Source organism: Varroa jacobsoni, unplaced genomic scaffold, assembly GCF_002532875.2.
Source record: "Varroa jacobsoni isolate VJ856 unplaced genomic scaffold, vjacob_1.0 contig01549, whole genome shotgun sequence".
NCBI classification, from domain to species: Eukaryota; Metazoa; Arthropoda; class Arachnida; order Mesostigmata; family Varroidae; genus Varroa; species Varroa jacobsoni.
This window is the reverse complement of record NW_019214654.1, coordinates 65609-80086: the sequence shown is the minus strand read 5'-3', so window position 1 is coordinate 80086 and position 14478 is coordinate 65609. Positions and strand designations below refer to the sequence as shown.

General features: G+C 40.1%; 1 protein-coding gene across 1 annotated transcript; it reads left to right on the top strand.

Annotated features, from left to right (window-relative positions):
• Positions 1-265: 265 nt before the first annotated feature.
• LOC111272080 (potassium voltage-gated channel protein Shal) lies at positions 266-14478 on the top strand (the record flags this gene model as incomplete). Its single annotated transcript, XM_022853275.2, is given in 1 exon segment — positions 266-14478. A coding segment is annotated over 1 exon segment (378 nt), but the record flags the coding sequence as incomplete, so codon positions are not given.

Here is a 14478-nt window from a genome sequence, read left to right as displayed (position 1 = left end):
TATATCTGCCATGATCACAACCTAATACGTCTTTGCAATGTTGGTGCTATTATCTAACTTCACTGCTTTGTTCGTTTGAGTGACGTTTGTATTTGTACGTCTGCTTTCTCTTTTCTACGTATACTCTTATAATGACTCCTTTTCTATATCAGTCTTCTCCCTCTACGTCCCTTTGCGTTTCGTGTTCGTTGTCCTGATTTTCCGCACCGTGTGCCCCTTTTGGCTCCTGTCCATCCTGGAATCTCAATCCTTGCCTTTCCTTCAGCGTTCGGGTAGCGGTGACTCGGAGGCCGGTCGTACTGATGAGGAACTGAGCGACGTACAGGTTCGTCTAACGAACCGCGGCAACGCTACGTCGTCAGACCATCTATTGCTGAGGGGAGAGCCCAACGCGACACCCGGAGCGCCTGGTGGCAACGCGGGCGGAGGTGGTGGCAGTACCGGGGGCGGCCCCGGCGGTGGGAGAGCAGCCAGTCAGCGATCGAGTCTCAACCAGCCCCTGCCAGCTCCAACAGTCGTCGCCACGATGAGCTCGAGCCCATCCGGGGTCACCACAGCCGTGGTGAACATCAGCCCAGGCGGGGAGGCCGAACAGGCACATACGACAGATGACCAGGTGTCTGTGCGAATTTCCAGTCTGTGAACTCTACTATAACAACAATTACCGTACCACTATAAAGCGACCAAGTAACTGCTTGTTATTAGAGTATAGAACTCTACGTATGTTGAACTCGTCGCTGTCGCACGTGCTCAACTTAGAACCAGCCAATTTACCTAAATGTCTTTGCGGTGCAACAATTGATTTGAAATACGAACAGCAGATACCATCACACACGTACCGAACTCCTGCAGTCGTCGTCAACGATGAAAATAACGCTTTCATAGGGGAACACAACGGTCTTTAGCCAAACAACGAATACGAACCAGCGATCACAAGAATTCCCACTGACTTTCTGTTTAGGTGAAGCTAGTGTGTGGATAGGCCCTTGATCCATCTTGGTTGCTCGATCAAAAGTGGCCTTTACAGCCATTCACGCTGGTGCTTACCAGCGCATCCTCCGTGCTTCAGATATCTTCGAATGGTATCCATCTGCTGACAGCCATGTTAGCTGCATGGAAAAATCATTTCAGCGTTATTCTATTCAATTTGCTCATTTACCTACAGTGTGTCCCACGCCAATTTCTTATGGTATCAAGACGCCGCAAGCAGTGAACATGTATTTTCCAAAAACAGCCAATTTTCCGGTTGTCGTCGAAGCGCTCGTGAATGGTCTAATGTTTATAGATACGAACCAACCACCGCCGGAGTTGAGTTGGAACATCGGAACATGACTAATGACAGCCAGATATAACCTGTTATTAGAAAGCCCATTAAAGGCAGACAACGATATTTAGCTTACGAAAGAAAAGAGAATAAGTGAACAAAACGACAGCCAAACAGATGACTTAAGCCAGCCGTAGTACGGCTAAGGTCGACGACACTGGTCGAAGTGATGAAGACGCCAGCGAACACCAGAAGCATTTAACAAACAAACAAACAAACTAATCTTAATTCTTGTGCGGACAAAACGGAAGAACCGTCTGTTGACATTAGAACCTCAAATCGGTGGTCGCGTTACACACTCATGAGACACCCTCAAAAAGATGACCGAGCCCATCAACATGGGTCAACGACACACAAATCAATGCGAGATGACGACAACAAACAATGGCCGATTAACCTAAGGAACAGCATCTCGTATCAGATACAGACATTCGTAGGCAGCGTTAGCAGATCTGTTGCTAACATAATAACAACCGCGAGGTGCAGAGTAACTTCAGATGAAATTTCTGTGCGAGATCCTCTCCGGAAGAACGAACAGCAGAACAAAGGCTGTTGTTGTAAAATATAGCTGAATAATGAATAGATATGTTTCGCGCTCTAATAGACTAAAGATATTATCTACACAACTGTTATATGTAGAATATATAATTTCAAATGCGTACATATATAGCCTGTACTTAGTATTTCTGGCTGATCAAGCTTAGAGAGAGATCACGCTACGACGACGAAGGGAATAAACAATGAATGTGTTCAGGAGAACGACAATTATCATAATTGATATACATAGTGCAAACAAACAATGAAACGTAACCCATACGCAACAAAGAATGATATTTATTAAATGCATAGAAATTAACAGAAGAATATAATGTCTAGTTAGAAACATGGTTTACATCTACGAATATATTTCTATAGAAGAGGACGGCGGTAGTGCCGACAACAAGTTGTTGCTATGGCCGCGAATTGAGCCATCCTCGTCGTATTGGATTTTAAGTCTAAGCGTGAAAAGTTCATGATTGTGATGTCTTCATATCGTATTGGACGGTAACATACGCACGAACTGTGCAAAGCTGATGAGCTAGTCTATGACAATGTTGCCTGTCATTCGTTACTTCGTTGATTGACTTACGCTTGATCGATCGCCTCGTAGACTGAACATGACTTCGTTTTTACTAGCTAGATAAGGGAAAGCGTTGGCACATTTGTAAGATCGATTCACATGACAATAATGATAATCATATTAGTAATCGTACTCAATGACACCTCATCCGGTATGAAGACCGGACCTTCCGCAACGTTCTACAGACATGATCTACCACAATGATGGCTAATCACTCCAGGTGATCTTTGTAAGTGACTTGGCGCGGAAAAGCGAATACATCTATACGTAATAATATAAAATAAATTTTTTAAGCATGTGATGGATAAGCGGCAATGCGCGTCGAAGTTACGATGCCCCGCTAGTCTGTATTTGCCTACAAGTTTGGCTGAAAAAATGAAAACATTCCCGATCTAAGGAAGGAACACACGAGTGTCCGATCAGACAGGATCGGTTGGCTGGTGCATCGAATCTCTATGATAATCGGATGGAGGCGTACGTTGGTCGAGCATGACGGGGCTGACCTTCATACAATTCCATAGTCTCACAAGCTCTCACTTGCTATACATTTTATTCGAAATTCGACTTGTTCTTATTGAGGCCGAGCGTCGACCGTTCCAAGTCACTACAAGACCTAACCATGACTGACCAATTGCCGATAACCTACTATCACCGCCGTTTCCCTACCAAAATGTAGTGTGTACAGCTTAGACAAATTTTACATTTACGATCACATACAGTAGTATACAGGATGCACACAAACGGACAAATACGTGGGCAAATAACAAGCGAATTTCTTCTTTTCTCCTTCAGCTCGATAGTGAGTCGGAAACTAGCAGAACAGCTAAGCACTATGGAAGATTTGTTGTTGTTATTGTTGTTACTGCTGCAGTAACAATAATAAATCCATTATATATATAGGGTGGTAATCTAAAATGATAGAGAACAAGAGCGAGCTGCCGCTATTGCTGTAACTGTAGACAAACAACTATCTTAGCGTGTCTAATCGGTGTATGTATTCCAGCTAATTTGTATGTGTCATTTGCTACCGATAAATCAATCTTTAATTTGTAACCATAGGGTCGTGGAGTAATGCTGGCTGGCCCTTGGTACACTTTTCTAGCAAGTACACTTATCGATGTACAGATGAAGAATGCATAATAATCTTACGCTTACACGGAAGCAAGTAAAAATGAATACTAATGAAATGACAAACAATGGTAGACTAGGATGATGTCAAGGGTTGTCGGTACCTCAACGCCTGATCTGCAATGAATCTGAGCCCAGTCACGAGATTCTTTTCCTATTTTTTTTCCTGCATGAAGCGTAGCCGCAATGGCATTTGTTTATAAAAACAATCACTGTTTTATCATATGGCTCGCCATCAACTACTACCTGTCGCGTTTATCGGCGATACGTATTCAGCGTCACAGTAGACAGAAAGCTCCATGTAAAGGGACAACGTAGACCGAAAACATGGAAGTGTCGTGTTCAGATTACTACAAATGAAAGGCTCGGAACAAATGCGAAATTTTGTTGTTCTTGCAGGTTGTTCGAGAATTTTGATAATAGATGTTTGCCGCCCATCCCCGTAAAATCACACTTGACATTTATGGTCCGCTAAATTTCGTATTGTTTTTCTAAAATCGGAGATGTCGCATCGTAACCCATGCATTTAAAGAATACCCTTACCGCTGCCGTCGCCCTTATCGGTGCGAAGAAGTATCCAAACATACGAGTGGCTACGGACTCGAATCATCAACGGGACCCTATAGGTGGTACTCTCTAATACTGTGCGGACAACGGTTTTCGATACGTGTCATAGTAATACCAAAAGGTATACTTATGCTCGGCGAAACGTACTTGATTGAAATCAATATTTTTAATAGCGTATAGTAAATCAGTATATTGTCAATAACTATCGTTATCTGCATAGCAACTTACTTGTGGACATACTGAGTGAGGTAGATGTATAGATATTCTTTCAAGTTCGATTCCCCTAGTATCTCACATGGTTGGTTGCCTTCAATACTTTATACAATGCATTAAATATACGATACTTAGAATATTTTGTTTATTTTGGAAAAAATTGCCAATATATGATATAAAAAAGCAATATAGACGCAAAATTACCATTATCGCTTGCATTATGCTTGGTGGCAGTATGTATATATTGGCTTCCTGTATACCTCAAAGGAATTACTAAGCGAAAGACCTGAGAAGGGTGAACAACAGCTAGAGCATAGACTAAGCCATTAATATTCTTGTTATTATTATTATATAAATATGTTGCTATAACATTGCTACAATAGAGGAAATTACAAAGGCGGTACAACGTTAGTCAACAAGAGTCGAGGCATTACCAGGAATAACTCCAGCAAACGCTAACATCCTTGATATCTCCAGCCCCATTCATTACTCTTTCAAAATAGGAATACATAAAAGCGATAAACGGGAGAGCGAAAGATAAACTTATCGACAAGCGCCAGACAATTAAAGCAATCTTTACTTTGACTACTGTTATAACAGTTATTACTGATACCCTTATCACTGAGGAGCCACCGACAAGGAAATAAAGAGAAAGGATGCGCAAGATAAATAAAACATAAATCATATCATTAAATATACGTACAGATAGTAATCTCTTCATGCGATACTTTCTTATTACTATCTTGTATGTAGGCATGAGATATCAGTACATCTAACGGGTGTTTACCCCATTTTGCTACAAGCTTTTTGCGCCGATCTAACAAAAATGCTTAGGGCAATCTGTAAATTTGGCTGAGACAGTTTCAAGCAAAAAAAAAAAAAAAAAGAAAAGCTCTGACACGTTCTAGAGGAAACACAAAAGGTCAAGCTCACATGAATATATCGTTTCAACTTCCTTATACATACAAGACAGACAATATATAGAATGTGACAGGAGCAAGCGTGTGCCGCGTTTCAAAATGGCGAGGAATGGGGAGGGGGAGGTAGCGTCTATTTATAAATTGATAGTAACAAAAACAACTGCACAAATGTCGATAAATGGATAGGTGATAGCAATATGAAATCAAAAAATATTAATATACCTAACAGTAACAGTCTAAGTATAAGACAGCCCCTATGGATTCAAACTGCAGTCAGCAGGTGTCTAGCCACAAAGGCAAATGAAAAACGATTTAGTTGACAACATTTACCTGCAATGCTGATTCAAAAGATATAATCATGCCGAAATTATATGGTCTAACGTAATTCTAATCAATTAATGATACCAACTATACGAAATAAAAGGCAAAAGAAGAAACAGCAAAAGGATGTCTCTTGGCGGGAGCCGTTCATTCCCCGTGCGAGGCTCGTGGTGATACGTTATCTCAAGAGTAACGCAGGCGAAGAATCGGTAGGAGACGATATTGATAACGGTAGGTGGAAAAAGCAAAAAGGAAAGAAACAATATCACATACATAGACATGTACAGGATTATATCATAGCAATTGACCTACCGCATTTATTAAACACACACACACACACACAATAGTGGTTGTTAATAGCTCGCCCGCTGCTCGTACCAGTACAGTTGAATAGTACGCGAGCACGCATGTAACTTTGGCAACTATAGTCCTTGAGGCGCGTCCCGCATGTGGGAGTTATGATATGTGTGGGAATGATTATCACTCGGATCGTATGCTACCTCGACTTAATAGGATCGCCCGCCGCGACGTCAGTTCTAGTCTATTTATACCTATATTAGAATTTTACGTTTTATCTCTGCTTTGATTGGACGTCGTACGTCATCCTTATTCAGTCATACGTATTTCACACTGTCACCATAATTGCATCCGATTGCAACGCTATGGAACCTCACAAAAATATATATAGATATAATAATAGTAATCATATTTCGTCTATGTAACAGATATAAATGCGTGTAATGATACTACGGAAACACTCGTTTCGCATTGCGTTCTATACAGCTGAAGACACTCATAGGAAACGCTCTGAGAAAAATGCCTTCGTTTGATCAGAAATTGACGCTGCGATTGACGTTTACGTCTCTCACGTCAATTCCGTAAAATGCCCAACGATAAATCGTTCGCTCCAGTCAACATAGTGAAGGTTAAGCGGGGCTTATGAAACGATTGGTTCAGCTCATATTGTCTCATCGGTTACGCGGTTGTTGATGTTGTTTGTTCCCAATTAAAAGAAAAAAAAAAAGAGCGCGAAACACGAAATTCAGAGCACAAATAAGCACCATTCGTTCTGCAGCGAGAAGTCAGCTCAGACGAAGATATCAGTCAGCATTGAAGTCGGCTGAAGAGCTACTCTGAGGGTTATGTTAGAGGCTTGGCGTTTTGTGGTGAGATGAATAATAAGAAAATATCATGCTGAACTTATCATAATGATATGAGAATGATAGAAAAAAATCTACCGATAAATGGATGTATAATTTCAAAGGCGACATTAGACCTGGCTGACACCCTGAGAATACATGCTAATGGCGAGCTACTTCAGCGTTGATTGTACTTAGTGGCCGTTAGCGCTGATACGAAACAAGGGCAGCCTATTTGACATGTTGCATCCGTTCGAGTTCTCTGCCATTTTCCAGATTTTTACCACTTGGCACAAGTAGAAGTGATCAGATGAACTGAAACCGGATGACAAAAATGACTAACAAAAAAAAAGCAGATAAAGATACATTTTCATCTGACAACAGTAGAAATACGGCTCAGTCATTCTCCAGAGCGTGCACTGCGCCAGTGTTCACAGTGGGCCCCCGTCGGCAATGCTCAGTTTTCATTGTCGTTCAACAACACGGATCGTTAAACTTTTGCTATTTTATCATTTAGTTCCTGACGATTGTCGGTAATTTTCGTCTTGCCACGAAACGTTGCATTACTGAATCATCGAAAATATATACGTCACAAAGCAAGAAACCCGAACGAGTTCAGTATAAAGGAGCGCGCGCAAAATAACCCACATATATATACTTGGAGTCAATTGTATACGGTTTGGCTGGAGGACACGGATACTCGTAGAGGATGGACAAAATTTTGACATTTAGAAATGGTAATGATACAGCGGCAAGCGGAATGTCCGTAGGGCAACGACGGGGTGCCCCGGGCCTTCGGCCCAATTCCAAACGGTACAAAGCAAACCTTTAGTTAAAATCACTTAGTACACACACACACACACACCCACACCTACAAACACGCTCACAGAAACAACCTTCCCTCAACATATTACGTCTAATAATACAAATCAAATAAGTGGCTGTGTATGATGTACTAAACCTATAAATGCGAGTAAGACTATTGATGGTAACGTAGCAAGTGAAGCGTATCATATTTAAGCGATTCGCAAATTCCAATAAGTAATACTAGGCATTCTTTGGTAGCTAAATCCTACAGTACTCAAGAAAATAGGATAATGGTATAGTGAGGGGCAAACAAATAAGACTTCTGATGCATATGTATTCTGATGATGAGATACGTGACGACATAATGTGACAATAATAAATACCATTATTACAATAATAGTAACAATCAGCGTCAAGGGCTATTTGCCGTTATACAATGACAGCAATGTTACAAATACAGTCCAGTTCGGTCTAAAACAGACTTGCCCGGGGGCGTTCGCTGTTCCATTATATTGTAATGTAGGATCTCGTACGATAGTCAATCGGTGGCTCAAGGCCATTTCAACATAGTCTCGTTGAAAGACGACAGAAAAATTGAAGGAACACTCCTGGGCACGCCGATGGCAGCTTCTCTCCAAACATCCCGGTTCGTCTCAGCAGCAGGAGCACAGGACGGCATGGGTCGATAACGTAAACGAGCTTCAACGTACACATCAACTTGATTGCTCATAATACGTATTTCTTCGACTTCGTAGAGCCGATGTCCTAGTTCAGGCCGGTGCGGGCACTGCAACATCCATGGGTCGGATTCGTCCGGAATTCATTGGCTGATCTATTTCTAAGATGTTTCTCAATATTTAGATAAGTCTGATTATAAAGAAGTAAATGAATCGTATTGCGCTGCGGTATGCCCTACTCCAGAAAATGAACTGAAACAATCGCCATTTTGTTCTCAATATAGATAGTTTGAAATCAACGTCCTAATCTCATATGCCATGTTTCAACATGTTTGTTCATTCATTCTTCCGTTTTCTTGTCACAGTTGCTTCGGCTAGCAACGATAAAGTGAACAAGGGCACAACGACACAGACAAGGGTAATCAATTGGGCCCTGCGCTTTTGCTGAAAACCAAACTATATATGACCGGACTGGAAGCGGCTGGCTAATTAGAGGGATTAATGGACTACATGAAATGTACATAACGTTAGTCCATAAGTGTACATCCGTTGCTTACTATACCGTTCATTCAACTCCACCAACTTCAGCTCATCGATCCTGTTACCTGCCGGATACGCGCGTCTCTATTTCAAAAGCGATGAAGCTGTACGCTAGTCTCTCGCTTCTTCCACATAGGGGAAACAGATAAATGGCGTAAAAAAAGTTCACAAGATGATCGTGAAGTGAGCCTGGTGCAGGCCTTCGACAACTCTTTACAACTGTATCTGATACTCAAGTTTGATAGAGGGCATTAATTGATTGGTCATAATGCCTGCTCGCTATTCTATTTATCTGAACAAAGCTCAGCAGCACGTTGACTGTCTATCATATTATATATAGACGATTTTCATATAAACAACAAATGGCAGATGAATGAATTGTAATTCCCTGCTAATGTCTATAATTTAGATAATAATGATATATTTACGTAACTATCCTTTTTCAGAACAATCTCTATTATTGCACAGAGATAAAAATCTGCCACATATGGCTAATCTAACTTTCGTGGATACGTTTAGCGCTCCTTCTGAAAAGGAATGCTGGTTAAGACAATGCTTATAGACCAAGATCACAAAAATGAATAAGATACGCATACAACCGTTGGGCATATTCGCAAATGGCGCCATGTATTCCAATAAACGAAAGTTCCAGTGCCGCTACTTAAATGAAACTATCTCGTTTTCATGTTGGTTTTTTTCGGTCAAAGCGTCATCATCAATCAACTGTTAATTTTTACATGACGACGTTTAGGGACATGTGAATGTAAAAACATGGAACCTGAAATGAATGGCCTACACAAAGGCTATCTATCTACCTGGACAGGTTCAGCACAGGACAGCAAATAACTATAATGTAAAATATATAATATTTATGAATTGCCATACTGCTAGTTCCCCAGTCCTAGAGCTAACATTATTAAGTACAACAACAACGGCTAAACCAGATTACAAACTGTTCGTGCTAAAAATGAATGATAAATTCAAAAAGAAATCTTACCACAACGATTTGCTTGAAATAATTCGGATAGAAAAAGTAAAACAGCAACTAGGTACGTTTTAAGTTATCCCTGCTGTTATACGAAAACAAATCAGCATTAATTTTGACGCCACTGGGCGATTTACAAGTGGAGTTAATTTAAATGCAACTTACAGAGCTTCTAATGATAATGTTAAGATTCGTTCAGATCCTATTGGCAGAGCTTTTCGTAGGTAAGATGGCAGCACTTGATTAATTGTTGTTGCATTGCCAGATACCGTGTCGCTCTACGAATATAATGTCAACGTTAAATAGACGAGAACCATAGACACCTAACGGTGAAAGATATCAAGACAGAGTAAAACAGGAGAAATATAGAGGTCACAGAAAACTATCTATATACAGACCTATGCAATGAAGATAAACCTTTGAAGTTCCCGACAAGAAAAAGGGTAAGTTAAGTTAATCTACTAGAAACCAAGATCACCCTGTAAAACGTGTATACCCGCATCTAGTTTTACTAAATAAACGCGTCCCACTTCGCAAAAATGTCAATAATCCAAAACATAGTTCGTGAACCTATCGTATACTACATCATCTGGAAACAACAGACAAAGCTCCACAGCGGCACGAAAGTACGCAAAATTTCTGGACAAAAAGCACCACTCATTCTTGTCAGAGGTCATTGGAAGGCCCCGTTCTCTATAATGGTGATTTCCCTAGTTTGATAGCCTCTATCCCTGATGTGATTCTTTCGTAGAAGGTGCAGACTTTTCTGTGTCAATTATACACAAATGTTACTTAGAGATACACAGACACACGCAGCACTTGAGAAAAGTTGACTTTGCGCCCTCTTGATAGCTTTATGACGTAACATAAAAAGCCTGCCAGCTCACGTATACGTTACGCGGATGAGCCAGTGACCTTCAAGTGTATGTGGGTTACGTGCTGTTAGTCCCCCAGTGTTGACCAATGAAGCGCAAGGTTGTGAAGGGTGCATCTTTCAAACAGCTGACCTAGACGCGGGCTTACCCCAGTTTATCCAGGGCATCGCTCCGAATTCAATTATTCAATGAAAGAAGTACGACAGCCTTTACGTCACTCAGTTGCATGCGTACTGGGGAACTTGGCGCAACAACTCCGCAAGCTTCTCATTCAAGATTTTTGATCTATTGCTAACGCACCTTCCGTGTGCCAACCAGATCTGCTCCATACAATAAAAAGAGCAGCATGCAACAATCATGGTTGCAGGCTTCATCAATATTTATGGGATAACTTTGTCTTCCTACCATATTCTCCCTGAGTTCTAAACAAATGAGAAATTCACTGGTACCTTCAAATGATCATATCGCTGCTATCTGTCTTCTGGAGAAAACACTGCATCACGGGTACCACCTAAGCATATCAAAGGGACGGTGCTATATTTAAGCAACTGCAATTTGTTATAAGACATCTAGACTCTCGAAGATTTTCAAGCATTTAAGCCTAATAACCCGCTCGTCCAACTGCCACAGGTAATTATATACTCACTGGAATTAAAAGAGCTTTCCACCAAAAACTTCGACTAAGACATGTATGTAAGTCTCTCTGAAAAAACATCCGTGCTCGAAATTGCTTAATGTTTTACCTTATTTTGGCCATAGGTTATTCTGTTACTGACAAATTTCATTTATTAGGTGTTACTCCTTTGAGCATTACGAATTTGCTGATAAACCAACTTCATAGAGGCAATTGGCGCACTGGCTAACACACTAACCCTTGATTGATAGCCCTTTCTGAGAATGCTTTTTTGTTGTATATAATCTTTCTTTGGCTGCTGAACGTGCCACGACACTCTAAAATGTAGATCGTCATTCTTTTAGCTTCTTATTGCTCTATTAGAACATCGTACCTGTGTTTTTAGGCGGTACCTGTCTGATAACGGTTCGGTGTCGCTCGTTCAAGATCGAATGCTTCACCTTCGTCCAGTTTCATTCCTTGTCAAATTTTAACACTGATATTTGAAAATCATCTGAGCGCTCTGCGGTGTTTCAAAAGAACTCACTCGAATTTTACGTTCACGATCTTTCCAACACCGATCGATTCGAGTTATACAAGAATTAATGGGACTTCATCAGAAATTCATATGTGAGGGGCTACTTCTACATGCATTGAACATGATCGACGTCCTACGTTGCTGTTACTGATTAATACGTATCTGTATGGATATATGAGGTGGCAGACGAGGCGACCATGTTAAGCGATACAAAATTTATCAGAGCCTCAATTTCAATTAGCACCTCATGCATGTAAAAGATTATATTACGAGTATAGATGAGTTTATTTCTTTCCAAATATGAAACACCTGCATTTAATAACATCGATTATTACGAGTACGCTATTTGAATGAGTGTAGACTGCTACCGTTATTATTATTATTATTATAGATATCGATGCACTATACGATTTTCGTATATTTGATGCTGATATAAAAGTATATGGGGAACATATTGTACATTGTAACAACGTTGACGACTGGTGTATTATTGTGAAGATAATATATTAATTATGTTATTTAATGGCAAGAAAAATGTATGGTATGGCGGAAAAGAGCTTATCGTGTCGGAATGAGAGAGGCTCAGTGCAGGATCCAGTTGGCCGGGGGCGTAACGGAACTCGGGAAAATGTTATTGCACACAGAATTCAGTTAAGTAAGCGATAAGTCCGCTGACGTCCTACCATTTCAACAAGCATTGTTCTATAATAAAGGACGCGTCAACCATGAGTTGTAATCATGCCGATTACTGCAATATCGATTATACCAGAAGCAGCATTATACAAAGATGCAGTATATCTAGTAACACTATGAACATCAATGGCAAGAACCAACTAACAGAGCCCCATTGATATCTTGTTGTTGTTGCAAGTATAACGACTACGACCCCATCGTGTGATGTGCATAGAAGACTTATATCATTACACATACATCAGTAGTATTACAGCATTAAACAGTGTTTACATGTATGCCATGCAGTGGACGGACGGCGCTAAAAAGGACAGCTTTTAAAAAACGCTCGCAAATTCTGATAGTAAACACAAACAAAATGAACCGTATGCCGCAATAGTTATAGACGGTGCAGGATACGGTTCATTTTTACAGGAAGTACAGGAAAGCGTACGAATGTCAAATCGTCAGAACTAGCACCATCGCATTATTGGAGGATAATAAAGGTTGACTCAAACTTTGCACACACTATATACAAACTATATATATATATATATATATATATATATATATGATTTGTATACAAATAATAGTTATATCGATATTAACACATTGTCCCGTAATAGGTTGCAACGGCGGAACAGAGGGAAGAAGGAAGAATAAATATGGATATTGTGGTACGGTACACAGTCAATAAGCAATGATAGATAATATAATAAATGCGCCCCTAACACCAAGGACCGTCAAGTGATGACAAAATGCGAAAAAATGTTCTCTATTGATTCCTGCCACGTCATCCATCCCTTGTCGTTCCATAAGATTCCATTAATATTCTTACGCCGATTAACAACACTGTAAACTAACAACGATGGTGAACACAACAACAACAACAGTAATAAAAAATAATTGAAGATGTTTGGCGAGGAAAAATAGTTGAGGAAGACAACGCATAATTCAGAACAAAAATGGATGAAACTAGAAATTATGGACAACGCTGATTATAATTATGAGAAGTACCGAATCAAATCGACAACTATTTCAAGTTATGAAAAACTTGTAAATACATCAAACAAAAATAGAAGAACAGATTTAAGAAGCAATAGTGCAACAAACTGGCGAAAATGTCTGTTCACCTCATCATTACAACGTTAGCAAAACACATGGAAACGAAGACGGACAAGAAAATTTTGAAACTGCAGGCTCGAAAAAGGTAATTCAGAAATAACAACAACAACAACAATGATGATGACGATGCTATTACCAATAATGTTGTTAATACTATGAGATAATAACTACTATGTGGACAATAACTATGTTGATGCTGATAATATTAACAATAATGATGGTAATCCACCAGAGATGAAAAATGATGATGTTATCGACGATGATGATAATAACTTCAAACAAAAACACCGCGGGTAACGAATGCGCTATAGGGATACATAGAGCAAGAGAGACTATTGCGGCAAGGAATAGTGGCTTAGGGAGAGTGCAAGAAATGACGTGTGAATGAGAAAATGAACACAACGATAATATAAGCATTAATCGATGCGCAGAATTTGTGAAACATGACAAAGAGCGAGAGAGAGAGAGAGAGAGAGAGAGACTGAGAGAAAACGGCGAAAAAATAACGGTAAACGTCTAACCGAGGCAACAGAACAGCGACGGGCCGGATGTGAGATAACTGCAGGGAGCAAGCGAGAAAGGACAATAACTTGTAAGTGTGCGAATATCGTGCGAAGAAGTGCGAGTGATCGAACGAGGAGATGAATGAATGAATACAAACATGAAGAACGGATAGAGTCTGGCAGTGGAAACGATTTGCTGTTTAAAAGAAATAAGTAGATGAAAGCGCTTAAGTGACTTCGAAGGAGAGATGCGCAACTCGAGACTGGTGACAAAAACTCAGAAAGCTTCAGATGGAGGAGATAGAGAATAATAATCATAATGGAGTAAGAGCAGCAACTGTAATTAAAGAAACAAACTTATCTATTAATAATGGTAATAAAAAAAAACAAAACGTTATGGTGTCTCAACCGTTA